Raw genomic sequence first — 21,790 nt, forward strand, 5'->3', positions numbered from 1 at the left:
GTGCGCCATACTACCACTGCGCCACCCTTGTCTGCGGGTTCGATGGTGAGGTTGGGGTGGGAGCGGAGGGCTGCCCGTTCTGCGGGGGAGAGGTTGGAGTGGGTGAGAGGGGTGGAGAGGTTGAGGCGGTTAATGTCTCGACGGCAGTTGGAGGTGAAGAGGTCGAGGGAAGGTAGGAGGCCTGGGGGTGGTGTCCACGAGGAGGACTTGTGTTGGAAGCAAGCGAAGGGGTCAGTGGAGGGAGGGTTAGGTTCCCGGTCGAAGAAGTAAGCGTAAAGGCGAAGGCGGCGGAAAAACTGCTCATCACTTTCAGCGATGTTGGTTCAGTCATTAAAAATTGGCCAGGCCATTGAAGAGAATTCCCCAATTCATCTTCAAATTTCCAGCATGAGAACTTTTACACCTACCTAACAGTGGACAGATTCTTGTTCAACATTTTATTGTACACTGTATTATTCCCTCAGTACTTCCCTAGTGGGCTGTTCTAGACTTGGTGTTTAAATCTCTGGAGTGAGTCTTAACTTTTGACTCAGGCAAGATTGCGACCAACTGAGCCATGACTGACGACAATTGAGGAGTCACCTTAAAGCCCATGCTTTAAGGGTCAAGAAAGACACGTTGATAAAGTCATTGCTGGCTTCCATTCCTAAATGCAACAGAAAGCCAATTTTAAACAAACACTGCTCATCAGATGTTGACATTATGTAATATGTAACGTAAACACTTTGCTTCAGCACACCATTGCTGCATTACTTTATCTGCTATGTTGTACTGATTAATCACAAGTCCATCTGTATTATGACTATTTTCCCTGTGGTCATTGCTATTCCTTGAATGTAGCTTGTCCTTTAATTAGGACCATGATCCAACAGAAAATATTTAAAATGAACACTGAAATTCTCAGATTTGATCTGATCTGGTCAAATACTAGTGTTATTACATAGACACATAGAACATTACAGCACAGTACAGGCCCTTCGGCCCTCAATGTTGTGCCGACCTGTCATACTGATCTCAAGTACATCTAACCTACACTATTCCATGTATGTCCATATGCTTGTCCAATGATGACTTAAATGTACTTAAAGTTGGCGAATCTACTACCGTTGCAGGCAAAGCGTTCCATTCCCTTCCTACTCTCTGAGTAAAGAAACCACCTCTGACATCTGTCCTATATCTTTCACCCCTCAATTTAAATTTATGCCCCCTCATGCTCGCTGTCACCATCCTAGGAAAAAGGCTCTCCCTATCCACCCTATCTAACCCTCTGATTATCTTATATGTCTCAATTCAGTCACATCTCAACCTTCTTCTCTCTAATGAAAACAGCGTCAAGTCCCTCAGCCTTCCTCATAAGACCTTCCCTCCATACCAGGCAACTTCCTAGTAAATCTCCTCTGCACCCTTTCCAAAGCTTCCACATCCTTCTTATAATGCGGTGACCAGAACTGTACGCAGTACTCCAAGTGGAGCTGCATCAGAGTTTTGCACAGCTGCAGCATAACCTCTTGGTTCCGGAACCCAATCCCTCTATTAATAAAAGCTAAAACACTGTATGCCTTCGTAACAGCACTAACAACCCCTGGCAACTTTCAAGGATCTGTGTACATGGACACCGAGATCTCTCTGCTCAACTGCACTACCAAGAATCTTACCATGAGCCCAGTACTTTGCCTTCCGGTTACTCCTACCAAAGTGCATCACTTCACACTTGTCCGCATTAAACTCCATTTGCCACCTCTCAGCCCAGCTCTGCAGCTTATCTATGTCTCTCTGCAACCTACAGCATCCTTCGTCACTATCCACAACTCCACCGACCTTAGTGTCATCTGCAAATTTACTAACCCATCCTTCTATGCCCTCATCCAGGTCATTTATAAAATGACAAACAGCAGTGGACCCAACACCGACTCTTGCGGTACACCACTAGTAACTGCTCTCCAGGATGAACATTTCTCATCAACTACCACCCTCTTTCTTCTTTCAGCAAGCCAATTTCCGATCCAAACTACTGTATCTCCCACAATCCCATTCCTCCGCATTTTGTGCAATAGCCTACTGTGGGGAACCTTATCGAACGCCTTGCTGAAATCCATATACGCCACATCAACTGGTTTACTCTCATCTACCTGTTTGGTCACCTTCTCAAAGAACTCAATAAGGTTTGTGAGGCACGACCTTCCCTTCACAAAACCGTGCTGCCTATCCCGAATCAAACTATTCTTTTCTAGATGATTATAAATCCTATCTCTTATAACCTTTTCCAACACTTTACAACAACTGAGGTAAGGCTCACTGGTCTATAATTACCAGGGTTGTCTCTACTCCCCTTCTTGAACAGGAGAATGACATTTGCTATCCTCCAGTTGTGTGGCACTATTCCTGTAGGCAATGACGAGTTAAAGATCAATGCCAAACGCTCGGCAATCTCCTCCCTGGCTTCCCAGAGGATCCGAGGATAAATCCCAACCGGCCCAGGGGACTTATCTATCTTCACACTCTGTAGGATTTCTAACACCTCTTCCTTTTGAACCTCAATCCCACCTCGTCTAGTAGCCTGTATCTCAGTATTCTCCTCGACAACATTGTCGTTTTCTGGAGTGAATGCTGTCGAAATATATTCATTTAGTGCTTCCCCTATCTCCTCTGACTCCACACACAACTTCCCACTACTATCCTTGATTGGCCCTAATCTTACTTTCGTCATTCTTTTATTCCTTAAATACCTATAGAAAGCCTTAGGGTTTACCCTGATCTTATCCGCCAACAACTTCTCATGTCTCATAGAACATTAGAACATATAACATTACAGCACAGTACAGGCCCTTCGGCCCTCAATGTTGTGCCAACCTGTCATACCGATCTCAAGCCCATCTAACCTACGCTATTCCATGTACGTCCATATGCTTATCCAATGACGACTTAAATCTCCTCCTGGCTCTTCTGAGCTCTCTCTTTAGGTCTTTCCTGGCTACCTCGTAGCCCTCAAGCGCCCTAACTGAGCCTTCACATCTCATCCTAACATAAGTCTTCTTCTTCCTCTTGACTAGAGATTCCACTTCCTTTGTAAACCACGGCTCCTGCGCTCTACAGCTTACTCCCTGCCTGACAGGTACATACTTATCTAGGACACACAGGAGCTTTTCCTTGAATAGGCTCCACATTTCTAATGTGCCCATCCGCTGCAGTTTCCTTCCTCATCCTATGGTCCCTAAATCTTGCCTAATCTCATCGTAATTGCCTTTCCCCCAGCTATAACTCCTGCCCAGTGGTATACACCTATCCCTTTCCATCTTGTACCATTTCTATACAGTAATAGAAAAGTGCTGATCGGTACCAAGGCATTTATGCCATCAGAGCCATATTTTAAACTCCAGCTGCACACTTCATCAACTGCCGGCAACAGACTTTCAAACCGTTACCAAGATCACTGCAATGGCCACCTTTTGGAGGAAGGTGCAACAATACAGCAAGAATATGAATAACATTCTGCATTCCACAAAGTCCCACCATATTCACTCTGCTACCTCACATTCATGTTAACTCTGCCACTACAACCACCTCTAACCTGACCTACCTGTTGCCTGCCACTTTAACGCACCACCGTGCTCCCTGGCCAACATCTCTGTCTCTGGATTGCTGCAGAGTTCCAGCAAAGCTGAATGCAAGTTGGATGAACAATGCCTCATTTTCCACTTGGGGACACTGCAGCTCTCTGGACTCAGTATTGAGTTCAATAAATTTAGGGCCCAAATTCTGCTGTATCCTCGTCCCCTAGCCCACGTACCAGGCCTTGTTTTCAATTACTGTGTATAAATTAGCTGTTATTTCTCATGAATTCTTTGTTGGTTACATTCACCCCATATTTGTTTTCAATAGAAGCTGTTTTACTATATTGATTATGTGGCACAGTAAGTGGTGTTCCTCTCTTTAAGCCTGAGCTTTGGGTTCGAGTCCCACTCCAGGATATGAAGGACATAGAAGGTGCATTCATGACATGGCTAAAGAGGTAATTATCAACTTTTAAATTTTTCCAATCACAATGGCAGGCAATCAGAGCAGAAGACTGTCCTTGAATTAGAGACCCTTAAGATATAACCTCTGGTGACAGGCTACTGTCCTGTGTCAGAAGAAACTAGTAACCACAAACATAGAGAAACACAGGCAAGCATGTGGTTGGTGAAATTTAACAGAGAAAGTGTCAAATGTTACATTTTGGATGGAAGGACTGAAAATATGAACTAAATAGTACCAATTTAAATGTGATGGTGGAGCAAGGAGAGTTAGGGTTGTATGGCCACAATTCTTAGAGGGTGGCAAGATATGTTGAGCAGATGATTAGAAACTGATACTCAATTTCTGTTCTTGTTAGTAGAAGCACAGAACATAATACCAGAAAACTTACATCTTTATAAAATAATTCTCCTCAGCTGGAGTACCCTGTTGAATTCTGGATACCACTTTGAGAACAACATCAAGTTTACAGTGAGAAGAAAATTGGAAGCACAGGTGGGCCATGTGTCGTTCAACAGAATCAAGGCTGATGCAATGTGGAATTTAGTCCATTTTTCTCCCTGTCCTCCATAACCCTGGAATCCCCTGTAACCCAGCACCGTCTCCATAGCTAGCTGGGGGACAGAATTCCAAACACTAACAACACTTTAAAAGAGGGAATTCCTCCTCATCTCAAACAGGAGAACTCCTATTTTGAAACCACGCCCCAGTTCTCGACTTATCCACTGTGGGAGGTATACTCTCAGCCCCTAAGGATCTTATGTGTTTCAATAAGATCACTACTCATGCATCTAAAATCCAGTGAGTACAGGCCCAAATATTAATTTATTAGAATGATACCAGGGATACAGATTTGGTTATGTGGGGCAGAGTGGGGAAGCTGGGATTGCTCATCTTAGAGTAAAGGAAATTAAATCAGAGGTCATCAAAAACATGAATGTATTTGACACAGTAGAAAAATTGTTTCCAGTGGCTGAAGCACCTGTATAAGGGCCACAGATTTAAGACAATCAGCAAAAGAAGAAGTGATGTGAGGCAACTTTTCTTAAAAAAAACATTGTGAATTGTCATGAATTAGTATCTAACAAAATTAGGGAAGCTGTTTCAGTGGTAACTTTCAGAAGGCTAAATACTTGAAGGACAGGTTCTGTGCAGCTACGGAAAAGGAACAAGCAAGTGGATTCATAAACGTGCTCCACCAAACAGCCAGCAAAGGAATAATAAGCCAACATTCTCCTGTGCTTTTATCATTCTGCAATTTCATCTTTACAGACCCTGATTATGGATTCTCCTGTAAGTGAAAATAACTTTTCTACATTTGCCCAACCAAACGTCATCATAGTTTTCAAGACACCAGTTCATCTCAGTTTCCTTTCCTCTACAGAGAAGAGATCCAGTCTGTCCTACTTTTTCTTGACAGTAAAATCCACATTTATTCCCAAGAAAACAATGATGGAAAAGTTTGCAGAAACCTGAAGGTGGAGATGAAGATATTTTCATAAATTTTGTTTGTACTTTGAGTACCTAAAGCACAAAAAAGATTTAAGATGACAAAACTGATCATCAACATTTGTAAGAAATTTACAAATTAGCATTGACTGAAGGGAGTAAGCCAATGGACAACGAAATGACAAAGCTTTACATGTTTGTGAACCAGGAGAACAAGAACTTACAATGCTTCTGTTGACACAAAATACAGACTGCTCTGAGTCCAAGCTCTTTTTCAGCAGTGATTAAGAAGGAACAACTTAATTAAGGGCTGTAAGTTTCTAGAATATGAGTGCAATTTGAATTATTTTTCCTTTGACAAATATAAATATGGCCTGAATTAGCAGAGGCCATTATAAGAAGCAGCAGAAAGCACAATAGCACAGAGACATGGAATGAAGAAATCATGTGCACAATGCCTTCCCATAATCCTAACCTCAGCTCTGTCACAATAAAGAAAGAACACTCAGAATATCCACTAATGTCATTTTCAGAGCATTACATTGTTCTTATCTGGGTCACAGGATTTGGGTGTCACTGGCTAGGCCAGCATTTATTGCCATTAAGTAGTCTGGGAACAGCATTCCACTGTATTTGTAACTCAAAAAGAGCAAAATTTGAAGGAAACACAAGCTGTAACCAAAAGGGAATTTTTGCGAAAGACCATTACAAGCACATGCTTGCAATTTCACACCGACCTGCAAAAAATACTGAGTTATTATATTTAAATTACCTCTTCGTAAGAGGAGCTTGGTGGGGTGGCAAAGAACATAGCAGCTATTTTCTGTTGGATCCAGGGCAATTCTGCAAATGTAAAACACCTTGACAGAAATAAATGACAATGAATAAAACTTTCAACTACATCTCTGTAATATGAGGGATTTTGACACCATCTTTGATTTGACACCATTAGTGGGTTACAAACAATCTTCAATTTGCTTGTTGCCCAGTGTAATATCAAACGTAACAACAGTGATGTAGGATCACAGTCAATGCAGATCAATATAATCGATATTTTAACTGCTTCTCTCCCAACAGAATACTGATTACACTCAAAAGCTGAGTTATCCATTGGTTTTCAGCAGACTGATCTATCAATTTCTAACTAAATTGGTGCACTGAAGGTAACTGCAAATAAAACAAGAGATGAAACAATTTAACTTCAACATATGCTCTTTAACAGATGATACAACAAAAATGTTTAAAAGCAGCAACGTGAGATATTTGAGATTCCATTATTTAAATTTATAAAGGTATTTAAATTCATCAATGTTAGACGAAATCTCAGTAAATAGAACTGCCCAAAGTGATAAAGTTCCTACCATAATCCCATTAAATGAATTGATGTTGCATCTTTGGGATTAAGCTCAATGGCTTTCTGAAAGACAAGAGAAGTTTTTCAAATAATTTCCTATCATCAAGATTTTATTACTTCCATTTATAAAAGTTTATTTCAGAAAGTCTCCACAGAAGAAGTGACGTTTGGTTTTATTAAAAGCTGTTTCTCAATTTAATGTGCTGTTTACAGAATCACAGAACTGTTACAGCACAGAAAGAGCCCATTTGGTCCTTCATGTCTGCACTAGCTTAGTAAAATAAACAATTCTTCCAAGTGCCATTCTCCCACCTTCTCCCTGTCACTCTGTACATTGCTCCTTTCCAGATGACAATCTAAATCCCACTTCTCCTGCTTCATATTCTACAGCCAAATCTGCATGCTCCTTTCACCCAATTAAGGAGACATTAAGATCCAATTACTGTCCATTCTCTAACCCAAATTATCCTGAAAATGACATTTACAGCCCGGGTGCAAAGGCCACGGAACATTGACCCGCACCTATTATTCTTTAACTCAGCTCAGCAATGGACCTGCATCTGAGCATAAGTGATAAAACAAACACAGAAATTGCTGGAGAAATTCAGCATGTCTGCAGAATCTGTGGAGAGAAAGCAGAGTTAATGTTTCAAATCTAATGATCTTTCTTCAGACATAAACCTTTCCTTTCCAAATTTGTGAAGAAGTTCTTAATTAAACCATACACACACCTATTCTGCATTCCTCTTCTAGTTCTCAATATTTTGTATCTAGAAATATTGAGCTACCAAATCAATTGAAGTCATGTTTCTGTCGAAATACACCAGTTCCTTTCAGTTTTCTTATTCTTATGTTTTATGTATTTACAGCTGAACAATGAAATGCTAACCCACTCATATTACTCAAAAGGCTTTTCCTTTTCTTTTCTCCCCCCACTTTAATTCTCTCTTTTTTAAATTAAATTTTAAATTTTTTAAATTTAAAAAAGTATTTTGACACTTCACAGCATTTATTCCTAATTCCTTCCCAAGTTACCCCTAATTAGGTTTCTCAATCTTACCTTTACTAGCAGAACGACATTTTAAGAAACAAAAACCATGTAAATAAATGCGGTGATATTGTAAAATTTCGCGTTTACCTGAAAATGTTCTTTAATGACATAAGCATTTGCAATTTTAGCCTTGATACCCTCATAGTCTCCAACATCACTGATGCATATAGCATACCACTGCAAAGATTAAAAGAAAATTAAGATCACAAGCAGGTAGAAACTTTAAAATGAGAACATGGCAAATAAATATGCATTACCTTATGAGCTGCAAAGCTCAATTCATTTTTCTCCAGCGCTTTTCCAGCAAAATCCAAAGCCTCATATGTCAGCTGTTTCTTCCTTTCCACAGAAGTGCTTTCCAACTGTGCCAAATCTCGTGATGCACGAGCTAGGCGCCACAGGAGCTCATCATTTGTACTAGATAAAATAAGGAATTAAACTTGTCTATTTTAAATGAACAAGTTTCCTTCTTGCAACTTTTTTTCCTTATGACTTTAATTCAGGACCATATTCTAAATGGGAAAACCCAAATTCTGAGACCAACATTAATGTTCATCTCAATACAGTACATGGACTTGGGTTAAGTTGGCCCACAATCAAAAGACGTTGGATAAACGTTGAAAGAAAACATTAATTAGGGGGTGCAGGAGCAGACAGACCTGGGTGTATATGTGCACAGATCACTGAAGGTAGTAGGACAGGTAGAGAATAGTTGATAAGGCATACAATTATTAATAGGGGCATACAATTTAACAGCAAGGAAGTGATATTCAACTTATTCAAGACACTTGTCAGATTTCAGCTTGATCATTAACAGTATGGGCACCACATTGTAAGAAAGATGTGAATGCACTGGAGAGACTAAAGACGTAATTTACAAGATCAGTTCCATGAATTAGAAACTTCTATTATGAGTACAGTTTGTGGAAATTGCGGTGTTCTCCAAGGAGAGAAGACTGAGAGGTGATTTGAGACAACAAAATGTGAGGCTGGATGAACACAGCAGGCAAAGCAGCATCGCAGGAGCACAAAAGCTGACGTTTCGGGCCTAGACCCTTCATCAGAGAGGGGGATGGGGTGAGGGTTCTGGAATAAATAGGGAGAGAGGGGGAGGCGGACTGAAGATGGAGAGAAAAGAAGATAGGTGGAGAGAGTATAGGTGGGGAGGTAGGGAGGGGATAGGTCAGTCCAGGGAAGACGGACAGGTCAAGGAGGTGGGATGAGGTTAGTAGGTAGGAGATGGGGGTGCGGCTTGGGGTGGGAGGAAGGGATGGGTGAGAGGAAGAACCGGATAGGGAGGCGGAGACAGGTTGGACTGGTTTTGGGATGCAGTGGGTGGAGTGGAGGAGCTGGGCTGGTTGTGTGGTGCAGTGGGGGGAGGGGACGAACTGGGCTGGTTTAGGGATGCAGTAGGGGAAGGGGAGATTTTGAAACTGGTGAAGTCCACATTGATACCATTAGGCTGCAGGGTTCCCAGGCGGAATATGAGTTGCTGTTCCTGCAACTTTCAGGTGGCATCAGTGTGGCACTGCAGGAGGCCCAAGATGGACATGTCATCTAAAGAATGGGAGGGGGAGTGGAAATGGTTTGCGACTGGGAGATGCAGTAGTTTGTTGCGAACTGAGCGGAGGTGTACTGCAAAGCGGTCTCCAAGCCCACGCTTGGTTTCCCCAATGTGGAGGAAGCCACACCGGGGACAGTGGATGCAGTATACCACATTGGCAGATGTGCAGGTGAACCTCTGCTTAATGTGGAATGTCATCTTGGGGCCTGGGATAGGGGTGAGGGAGGTGGTGTGGGGGCAAGTGTAGCATTTCCTGCGGTTGCAGGGGAAGGTGCCGGGTGTGGTGGGGTTGGAGGGCAGTGTGGAGCGAACAAGGGAGTCACGGAGAGAGTGGTCTCTCCGGAAAGCAGACAGGGGTGGGGATGGAAAAATGTCTTGGGTGGTGGGGTCGGATTGTAGATGGCGGAAGTGTTGGAGGATGATGCGTTGTATCCGGAGGCTGGTACCACCCCCAGGCCTCCTACCCTCCCTCGACCTCTTCATCTCTAACTGCCGTCGAGACATCAACTGCCTCAACTTGTCCACCCCTCTCACCCACTCCAACCTCTCCCCTGCAGAACGGGCAGCCCTCCGCTCCCTCCGCTCCAACCCCAACCTCACCATCAAACCCGCAGACAAGGGTGGCGCAGTGGTAGTATGGCGCACTGACCTCTAAATCGCCGAGGCCAGGCGCCAACTCTCCGACACCACCTCCTACCGCCCCCTCGATCATGACCCCACACCCGAGCACCAAACCATCATCTCCAACACCATTCATGACCTCATCACCTCAGGGGACCTCCCTCCCACAGCCTCCAACCTCATTGTTCCCCAACCCCGCACGGCCCGTTTCTATCTCCTTCCCAAAATCCACAAACCTGCCTGCCCCGGTCGACCAATCATCTCAGCCTGCTCCTGCCCCACCGAACTCATCTCCACCTATCTGGACTCCATTTTCTCCCCCTTGGTCCAGGAACTCCCCACCTACGTCCGTGACACCACCCACGCCCTCCACCTCCTCCAGGACTTCCAATTCCCTGGCCCCCAACACCTCATCTTCACCATGGACGTCCAGTCCCTATACACCTGTATTCCACATGCAGATGGCCTCAAGGCCCTCCGCTTCTTCCTGTCCCGCAGGCCCGACCAGTCCCTCCACCGACACCCTCATCCGCCTAGCCGAACTCGTCCTCACCCTCAACAACTTCTCTTTTGACTCCTCCCACTTCCTACAGACTAAGGGGGTGGCCATGGGCACCCGCATGGGCCCCAGCTATGCCTGCCTCTTTGTAGGTTACGTGGAACAGTCCCTCTTCCGCACCTACACAGGCCCCAAACCCCACCTCTTCCTCCAGTACATTGTTGACTGTATCGGCGCTGCCTCTTGCTCCCCAGAGGAGCTCGAACAGTTCATCCACTTCACCAACACCTTCCACCCCAACCTCATGTTCACCTGGGCCATCTCCAGCACATCCCTCAACTTCCTGGACCTCTCAGTCTCCATCTCAGGCAACCAGCTTGTAACTGATGTCCATTTCAAGCCCAACGACTCCCACAGCTACCTAGAATACACCTCCTCCCACCCACCCTCCTGCAAAAATTCCATCCCCTATTCCCAATTCCTCCGCCTCCGCCGCATCTGCTCCCACGACAAGACATTCCACTCCCGCACATCCCAGATGTCCAAATTCTTCAAGGACCGCAACTTTCCCCCCACAGTGATCGAGAACGCCCTCGACCGCGTCTCCCGTATTTCCCGCAACACGTCTCTCACACCCCGCCCCCGCCACAACCGCCCTAAGAGGATCCCCCTCGTTCTCACACACCACCCCACCAACCTCCGGATACAACGCATCATCCTCCAACACTTCCGCCATCTACAATCCGACCCCACCACCCAAGACATTTTTACATCCCCACCCCTGTCTGCTTTCCGGAGAGACCACTCTCTCCGTGACTCCCTTGTTCGCTCCACACTGCCCTCCAACCCCACCACACCCGGCACCTTCCCCTGCAACCGCAGGAAATGCTACACTTGCCCCACACCTCCTCCCTCACCCCATCCCAGGCCCCAAGATGACATTCCACATTAAGCAGAGGTTCACCTGCACATCTGCCAATGTGGTATACTGCATCCACTGTACCCGGTGTGGCTTCCTCCACATTGGGGAAACCAAGCGGAGGCTTGGAGACCGCTTTGCAGAACACCTCCGCTCAGTTCGCAACAAACTACTGCACCTCCCAGTCGCAAACTCCCCCTCCCATTCTTTAGATGACATGTCCATCATGGGCCTCCTGCAGTGCCACCATGATGCCACCCGAAGGTTGCAGGAACAGCAACTCATATTCCGCCTGGGAACCCTGCAGCCTAATGGTATCAATGTGGACTTCACCAGTTTCAAAATCTCCCCTTCCCCTACTGCATCCCTAAACCAGCCCAGTTCGTCTCCTCCCCCCACTGCACCACACAACCAGCCCAGCTCCTCCACTCCACCCACTGCATCCCAAAACCAGTCCAACCTGTCTCCGCCTCCCTAACCTGTTCTTCCTCTCACCCATCCCTTCCTCCCACCCCAAGCCGCACCCCCATCTCCTACCTACTAACCTCATCCCACCTCCTTGACCTGTCCGTCTTCCCTGGACTGACCTATCCCCTCCCTACCTATACTCTCTCCACCTATCTTCTTTTCTCTCCATCTTCGGTCCGCCTCCCCCTCTCTCCCTATTTATTCCAGAACCCTCACCCCATCCCCCTCTCTGATGAAGGGTCTCGGCCCGAAACATCAGCTTTTGCGCTCCTGAGATGCTGCTTGGCCTGCTGTGTTCATCCAACCTCACGTTCGGTTGTCTTGGATTCTCCAGCATCTGCAGTTCCCATTATTTCTGAGAGGTGATTTGATATTGTTTTCAAAATCATGAGCAGACTGGCCAGAGTAGATAGGGAGAAGCTGTTCCCACATGGAGAAGAAACAATGAGAAGGGGAAGGATTAAAGTGATGTGCAAACAAAGTAAGAGAAAACCTTTTCACACAGTGCGTAGTTAAGGTATTGAATGTACTGCCTGGAAATGTGGTGAAGAGGGGTTCAGTTAAGGCATTCAAGAGGTCATTGGTTGATAGTTTAGATAGAAATGGTGTGCTGCAGTAGAAGAGGAGACAGGAGATTGCTCGATTTTATTAATTAGTGCCAATCAAAATTATCTGAACATTCTTGTGTCTAAAGCAGCTACTGTGAAATCATCTTTATCATTCTCATTAACAAGTCATTGCTTGGTACCCTAAACTGTATAATACTACATGTCTAGAAAAATTAAATCCTCCTTGAAAATCTGGTGTACAGTTTAATATTAGAAAAACACATTCAACTGACTTCCACAGTCCAATGCATTGCAGTAGTCCTTTCTGCGGGAATTATAAACAAAATAGCATTCACAAAGATACTCAATTCCGATTTTTTTGAGTTTTCTAAATGTAGAATAAATGCTGTACCACTTGAATAAATGGCTTCTGATCATATGAGAAACAAAAACAGAAATTGCTGGAAAATCTCAGCAGGTCTGGCAAAACTGAGGTTCTGAAGAAAGATCACTGCATCTAAAACATTAATTCTGATTTCTTTCCACAGATGCTGCCAGGCTGCTGAGCTTTTCCAACAATTACTGTTTTTGCTTCAGATTTCCACATTCATAATTCTTTTGGTTGTTTGAGAACATATGTACATCTTATAAATACATAGCTAATAGTAGGCTTTAAGGATATAAGAACTAACAAATTTGAACAAGTAATTCAATCCAGCCAGCTCCCTTCAGAATTCTGACTACTTTTCATTTTGCTGTACTCATGCTCTTGTAAAGGCACAGATTAACCCCAATTCTTTCCAAAAGCGTCAAATAGATGAGCGCAGATTTTGAAATAATAACAAAATCTTTGAAATACTTGGCAGTTTGGCAGATTCTGTGATAAAAGAATAGGAATTAACTTTTCAGGTTGATGGACTTTTACCAGAACTGGGAAAAATTAGAGGTGTAATAGACTTTAAGCAAACAAAGGTGGATGGCGGTGGAAAAGGAATAAAATGTGTGTGACGCAGTGGAAGATAGCAGCTATTAAATGGTAAATGGGTTGATATTGCAAGGAAAGTAGCAACGGTAATGGAACAATGAAAGAACAATGCAAGTGTCTAGAAGGCCTGCATATGACAGGATTATAACAGTTTCTGTCGAAAAGAAAACATTAAAAAGCAAGAATCTGCAAAGAAAAAGAAAGTGGAGGCAGTGGTTATAAATTGAAATTATAATTCCTATTTGTGAATCCAAAAGTCTATAAGATGCCAAGTTGACAGATAAGATACCGTTGCTCAAATTTAAACTGAGCTTCAGTGGAACAGTATCAGAGGTTGAGGTCAGAATGTGAGCAAGATGGAGAATTAAAATGACAGGCAAATGAAATTTTTTTGTTTACTCATTCATGGGAAGTGGGCTGTCCTAGCTGGGTCAGGATTTACTGCCCATCCCTAATTGATGGTGAACTGCCTTCTTGACCCACTGCGGTCCGAATGGTAGAGATAGACCCACAATACTATTAGGAAGAAAGTTCCAGAATTTTGATCCAGCAACACTGAAGCAACAGTGGTATATTTCCAAATCGGGGTGGTATGTGGTTTGAAGGGAAATTTGCAAGTGATGGTGTTCCCAGTGCATCTGCTGCTTTTGTGCTCCTAGATACCAGTGATTACAGGTTTAAAGATAGTTACTAAAGAGGCTTAGTGAATGTGTACAGTGCATCTTGGAAATTATGCACATTGTTGCTACTGTATGTCTGCAGTGGAAGGAGTGAATCAACAGTGTGGATGTGGTGCCAATCAACCAAGCTGCTTTGTCTTGAATGGTATCAAACTTATTGAGTGTTGTTAGAGTTGCACTCATCAAATAGAAGTATTGTGTCACAATCCTGACTTGTATCTTGTGGACAGGCTTTAGGGAGTAAGGGGGTGATTTACTTGCTGTTGACTTCCTAGCATCTAACCTGCTCTTGGAGCCACTGTTTTTGTACAATGGATAGTCTAGTGCAGTTATTGGTCAATGGTAAGCCCTAGGACATTGAGATGCACCCCGTTGCCTGTTCCTGTGCACAAAATGGTCTGGAAGCTGGAGTGAAAGGGGACAGTGAGCTCCAGATTTTAGTATTGAGGTGCCAAACTACATTGAAAGTTTGTGCCATTATGATGTAGTGAGGCTTACTAATGCTAACCTCCATGATGGAGGGTATGTGCAATTGCTGAAGCATGTCCTGAGGTGATGAGAAATGCTAAGTTTAATTTGCGCTGAAAATATCCATGGGTGATTAAAAAGCACCACTAAAGCACACTTGATTTGCTTCTGCTTAACAGTAAGTGATCCCTCAGGTCCATTTATTCTTTGAGAATTCAAGTTATTAATGGCATTCCACGGGTTGCAAGCTCAGTTTAAAGAAACATGAGGCATTCAATCAACACAGCTGAATATTTCCAGTACAATTTTGTTGATATATTTACCTGTTCTTGTGGTCAATAAGGAGGTGATAAAGTTTTTCCACTTCTCCAGTGCCATAAAGATAGTCAGCCCGGTCTATAATTTCTTCCACTGGAAATCCAAAAAATAATTGCTATCACACAAAACACTTACATATCTATGTAACAATCAAAATTTGCAGATATTTCTGGGAACATTACGCATTTTATCAACTCACAAGGCAGAGAAACTCTTGAGTGGTAAAGCAATTCTGTAGGTTAGTAAAATCTAAGCAATTTTAAGGACAAACATAACTGAGTTTTTTGAAGCAGAACTGTTTACTTGGATTTTAGTAAAACCTTTGACAAGGTTCTGCATGGCATACTAATTAGTAAAGTTAGGTCTTGCGGGATTCAGGGTGAGCTTGCCAATTGGATACATAATTGACTTAATGGCAGGAGACACCTTTTCAGACTGGAGCCCTGTCACTAGCAATGTTCCACTGGGATCAGTTCTGGTCATTGTGCATTCAGCAGTGTAAGTGGCTCAATACTGTAATACCTGCCCAAGAGTCACACCACCGCAAAAGACTACAGATGGTTCCTCACTTTGCTAAGATAGCAATAACGATTAGGGTAGACATGTCACTGAAATATTGGAGGCTTATTAGATTTCACTTGTGTAGAAAAAAATCCCATGCGAAATACAGAATCTTGACTTTTTAAAAAGGTCTACACATAAAATATTCTTTGTTCTACAAAATAGTATGAAAGTAAAAGGTTATATTGAACATGCTAATTTACTAACATTAATGTGTTTTTTAACCTCACTCAGTTTATCCTATCTGATTCCTTGGTTGCATGGATGTGAAACCTAATGTTATACCCATTATCACCAACATAAAAATACATCACATCACGAAATATCTTTCTTCAAAATAACACACTGTATGGCAAGAAAGTTATGCCAGCCTGCTCGATTTAAACATTAGTTTATTTAATGTGGTATTTGAAAGCTGATGCACAGGCAGCATTGAATTACAACCCATACTCCATTCATGGAAATCAAGTTCCGCTAATCCCAAGGTTGTCACAGAATTTAAAGATTTTATCAAAGTAAACAGAATTCCCCAATTCTTCCCATGAAATCACAGAATGCGTAACATCTATCCATTTCCTCCCTCCCTTCTTACATCCAAGGACGAAGACATACTGTACTCACAGTTTACAATGTATTCCCCTCTACATTGGGGAGACAAATGCATACTGCGCGACTGTTTTGCAGAATGCCTAAATTCTGTCTGTAAAAATGACCCTGAGCTTCCAATTGCTTGCCACTTCAACACACCACCATTTTCCCTGGCCAACATTACTGTTGCAGGCTTGCTGCAGTGCTCAAGCAAGGCCCAATGCAAGCTTGAAGAACAACTTCTCGTTTTTCACTTGGGAACTCTACGGGCTCTGCTCGAGAGGTGTGTAAAAATCTGTGAACATGTTGATTAGAAATTATCCTAACAGCTTTGAAGGGACTCTTGCGGCACAGGGGTAATGTCCCTACTTCTGAACCAGGAGGCTCAGGTTCGAGTTCCACCTGCTCCAGAGATGTGTGACAGAATTAGAAAATTTGATTAGAAAATTAAAATATAAACTAAACCAGTTTTGATTGCCCAAGAGATTGAAAGAAAAATTTTCCAGAATCCCTTTTCTTTCCTTATTATCCCTTGAATTATGCCTATTAGGAAATAATATAGCTGAGTGACAGGTATGAAACAGGGCTGAAGTGCCTAATCATGATGCTTCAGTAGTCCTGTGCAGGGAGCATACTCAACGAAACAAACTGAGATGGGAGCTTGCAAAAAATGGAGCTTAGTGGTTAAAGACCTGTGCAGATCATGCTACATTAGGTCTGGTTGACGAACATGGCTTAACAATGTTACCAACACCTCTGACATATTGCCTGCAGCATCCACCATTTCTCTTTCAATCCAAAGCAAAGAGCAGAAAAAGTTTAGGAAATTTGTTACTGCCATTGTCAAAAAACAGTAAGAAACCAAAAGACAAGAGATTTAAAGTGAACAGTAAAAGAACCAGAGGTAAATTGAAGAGTTTTTTAAAAATTAATCACTAAGTTATATGTAGTATCACAGTACTGCATATATTTTCACGCTTTAAGCTAAGTTGCTTATTTGTGGATGTAAGTTTGCTCGCTGAGCTAGAAGGTTCGTTTTCCTACGTTTCGTCACCATTCTAGGTAACATCATCAGTGAGCCTCCAGTGAAGTGCTGGTGTTATGTTCCTCTTTCTATTTATGTGTTTAGGTTTTCTTGGATTCGGTACAGCTGTTCGCGGGTGGCACTCTGTCGAATGGCGTTGGTTTCCCATCTTCGGGCCAGTTTTAGCATATTGTGCCCATAGGTGCTAGTGAGTTTTGAGAAGATGTGTAGCTCAGGTTGAGGTTCTGGGTGCAAGTTTGCTCGCTGAGCTGGAAGGTTCATTTTCAGATGTTTCGTCACCATTCTAGGTAATATCATCAGTGAGCCTCCGGTGAAGCGCTGGTGTTATGTCCCGCTTTCTATTTTTTTGCTTATTTGTATTTGTCCTCATTTATATTCTCACTGGAACAGGGAAGTAGTATAGATGTATATCAGACTGGGAATAATACAAGGTGGAGAACAGAATAGGATATATTAATAGGGTTTGATGAGGTAGCATGAGAGGAGACTTGGGTAAAGCCCACAGACCAGTTGCACCAAAAATGTCATTCCTAAGTAATTTTACCTACGGTGTCAGTCACTCCAATTAGTGGATTTTGCATCTCACATTCCCTAATATCTTTTGCAATGGAAGGGACACAACCTCTATAAGTAAAATAGACACATTTATTTCCTCCACATTTTCTGAAGATTTTCCAAAACAGTAACTATGATCAGCTTTACACAGTTCAGTTGTTGCAACTTGTCTGTGAACAAGCAAGGCCAACTAGGGATTGACCATAAATGCAGGCCCAGAAAGCAACAGCCACATCCAGAGGACATACAATTCCAATTTCAGTCGGTGATAAAAATAAAAGCAAAATACGACAGATACTGAATCTCTGAAATATAAACAGAAGTTGCTGGAGAAACTTAGTAGATTTGGTAGCATCTTTGGAGGCAGAAACAAAATTAACGTTTCAAGTCTGAACTGTCTAGTCTTTGGAACTGAGGTTCAGGTTCATTGGGCTCCAAAGAAAAGTCATTTCAGACTTGAAATGTTCTCTTTGTTTCTTTGTCTACATCTCTTTCACATCCTTTCTTCTCTACAGCCTCTGACTCAGCTACTGTTTTTATTGCAAAAGCTGACACATTTATAGTGGTCTAACATTTACTGACTTATCATAATCAGATAAAGACCAAAATAATCCAATGCAGGAAGTGAAAGGCATTTTTCAATGTGATGAATTGCTTCTTGATTAAGAACAGTGATAAAAACTCCAGAATTGCACCACAAGAATTTATGTAGCAATTGTGAACATAGAAAGGTCAATAATTTCTCATCCCTCTGCTAATTCACTCAGAAAGGCAGTGGAATGACACAGTGCAAACTTCAGATTCTCAGTATTTCCCACAGCTGTAAGCTGACAAATGTATTTTAGTTCATGTATTTCCATTTCTAAGCAACAGATGGCAGTATTGCAGCACTAGTCAAATTGTCGTCTTCAGAAAAAAGGCAAATAGGGAATCTATAACAGATCAAGGACATTTTTTGGCAGAATGGTAGTATCCCTACTCCTGGGTCAGAAGGTCTGAGTTCAGATCTCACCTGCCCTGGAGACGTGTGTCATAACATGTCCCAACAATCTGATAAAAAACAAACTTCAGAATATCAGGTCCATCAAGGCCATCCTACAGTCACGTTGCAAGTTATACAGCTGTGATCCCAGTCACGTTTTCCCTCCCTACCACCTCCAAAACAGAGACATAGCTACCCATCCCAATTTCTTGGGGGAGACAAAATGAGAGAAAATCCAATGACTAATGTGGGAGAAAATGACAAATTACTTACCAAACCTTAAAGCCTGACAACAAGTTTATGGCACTACAGTGACTGGAAGTTACCTCCCTTAAGTGCCAACCTATCTTCTATAAAGGCCACTCAAGAACTCATCCAGTTTTCTGTTAAACAACTGCAGAAAATTCAAACTCACTGCAAAAGCCGGCAACATGTTCCATAAAACGACAACTCTCTGTGAAAATAAACAATCTCCTGACAAATAATCTAGTTCTATGCCTAAAATTCTAGACTTAAGCTGCTTATTAACCCATCTAACTCAGACAGTCTATCCGTGCAGGGCAAATACATCGCTTTTATTGAAATTTAAAATCATTGTCAAATCTCATTGAAGTTTTTGTATTGTTAAAGTCTAAGTTCTCTAAGATATAAATGGTAAAGGCTTTAAGATAAGGATCAACGGAGTGAGTAGCCATCCAACACAATTCAACTTTAGTGACTAAAGGCCCAAAAACAAACAAAATCTTGAGGTAACTACAGAAGTGCAAGGCCATTCTTGATTCTTTTATTCTGAACAATACTCTTTCCCTTCCCCACCCCACAACATAATAGAATATAATTGTTGCTGTAAAGATTCCAAAATGTTAAGTAAATTACACGACTTTACCTGAATGTGCACAAAAATCATTCTTGTAATGAACTTCCTGTTATCAGTTCTAAAATTACACTTAAAAATAAATTTAAATAGTCCACCACCGATCCTGAATTACAATTTATTTACAAGCATTTTGTTTATGCCATTTCACTTAGAAATAGGGATTCAATTGATTTTAGTAATTCCTAAATTTAAACATATGGAGTGGAACATGATTGAGATCCACAAACATCAGTCTCCATAATAAAAAAAATTGTACAAATTCAAATTATTTATGAGCACTACTGTCATACAGTAAATTGGAGATGGAGCATCGTTTACGGCAGAGCTCACTGCAAACAGTATATTTTAGTGCAAAGTCAATGTATTCAGTAAACAGGGTTTAAACAGCAATGCGCTTGTTGCCACTATAAATGCAGGGGGCACACTCACAGCCCATGCAGTCGTGGTCCTTTTGACGTCACAGTTTGGTGGCCCAGAACTTGTGTAATGGCTTCTTACATCAAATTTATCTCATGAACAGCCCTACGCTCCTGAAATAATTACAAAACTGTTGACCCAATGGAGCACTCAGAAGGAGCCCACAGTCCCTCACCACACAATTCCAGAGCCATATGGCAAGTCAGGCAGGTCAGTCACCAGTGACGGGGATGGGCTTGGCCAGTGGGATGGCCAAAACTGAGTAAGTGCAAACCAGGATGACAGGCAGCAAGGGTTGGGACAGCCAACACGACAAGAATGGATAGTGAGTAGCTAACTGGTTGGCCAGTGATGGAGGGAGCAGCCAATGGGATGGCTGGCAACAGGCAGGGATGGCCAGTGGTGAGGAGGCAGCCAGTAATGGTAAGAATGTACAGTGGGGTAACGAAAATACGGATACGGTCACCAATGATAAGCATGAACTGAGGTGGCTGGCAAGGAGGGGACAGGCGGCAAATCTGAAAGTGTGAAGGAGCAACAACGGGCATACACTGTTTTGGATCCCAGTGCAGCATGAAGGCAGGTGATAAAGCAAGTAAACAATATAAGCTACCTACAAACTGTATTTTATTAAATAAGTCTTTGCAAATTACAATGAACAACTGCTTGTTCATCATCTGCAAGGCACAATATGGAGGTGTGATGGGTAATCTTCACTTGCCAGGATAGTAAAACTGCAACAGCCGTGTCAAGAAACTCAACACCTTCAGCAAAACTGGCCTACTGGCACCCAGTTCAACACCTTAATCGTTCACAAAGTCCACCACTGTGATTTCTGTGTGGACCATCTGTATATGGTCTATAGCAAATGATCAGTTCCAACAACATCTCTCAAACCCATATCCTCTACCACGAGAGGGACAAAAGCTGTCAATGCCTAGGAACACCACCACCCGCTGTGTTCCCCTCCAAGCCAAACACCATCCTGATGTGAAACTATATAACTGTTCCTTCCAGCAGTCACTGGGTCAAAATCCTCGAACTCCCTTCCTAACAGCACAGTGAGCATAACTACCCTCCATGAACTGATACAGAAGGCAACTCTCCATCCTCTCAAAACCAATTAGGGATAGGCAATAAGGGATGGGTAATAAATGGTGACCCTGCTAATGAAGCCCATATTTTATAATTTTTAAAAATCCACAATCCTCTAAGATTTCTATGCCCCATAGATTTCACCCCCATGAGCATTCTCAATTTTAATCACTCCATCATCTTTCACCATGCCTTCAGCTCTCCAAACCCTAAACATGAAATTCCCTCCTGGAATCCTTTCACTTTCCACCTCTTTTTCCTCCTTTAGGACACTCTTGATAGCCTAGATCTTTGGCCAAACCTAATTCTCCTGTCAAACACCTCAGAACATCTTATTAGATCAACATTCCTTCATAAATACAAATTACTGTTATGTAAGAAGAACTCGGAATCATTACAACCGATTTCTGCAAATATAATGGTGTCAGCCACAATCCTCAAACTTATTCAAACTAAGTTTCCAGAAGTCATATTCTTGTCTCACTTTGCAAGGTGTGTTGAAACCACATTAAAAACTGAACAGCCAGTTTTCAGTCCAGTTATGTTAATTTCCAATAATGCAGTCATGCTCTACTTACCTCGTTGGTCAATAAATCTAAGAAGGTTTAGAGAATACAGTGATTACAGCACAAGTAGAGGGAGGACTTAGTGCTCTGTAATTAAGAAAGCTGCAACTTAATCTTCTAGCAAAGCTCAACGCAAGCAGCAGGAACATCACCTCATCTTCCACCT

General features: G+C 42.6%; 1 protein-coding gene across 1 annotated transcript in view; it reads right to left on the reverse strand.

The window, feature by feature from the left end:
- The window catches only part of rmdn1 (regulator of microtubule dynamics 1), a 37,851-nt gene that overhangs the window by 10,101 nt on the left and 5,960 nt on the right, over positions 1-21,790 (reverse strand). The window contains exons 3-7 of the mRNA XM_048529956.2: positions 14,944-15,031; positions 8,126-8,285; positions 7,956-8,045; positions 6,825-6,880; positions 6,236-6,323 (exon numbers count right to left, since the gene is read on the reverse strand). Coding sequence (XP_048385913.1) covers positions 6,236-6,323; positions 6,825-6,880; positions 7,956-8,045; positions 8,126-8,285; positions 14,944-15,031 — 482 coding nt within the window. The remainder of the gene's footprint in view (positions 1-6,235; positions 6,324-6,824; positions 6,881-7,955; positions 8,046-8,125; positions 8,286-14,943; positions 15,032-21,790) is intronic.

This window comes from Stegostoma tigrinum, chromosome 5 (assembly GCF_030684315.1).
Source record: "Stegostoma tigrinum isolate sSteTig4 chromosome 5, sSteTig4.hap1, whole genome shotgun sequence".
NCBI lineage: Eukaryota > Metazoa > Chordata > Chondrichthyes > Orectolobiformes > Stegostomatidae > Stegostoma > Stegostoma tigrinum.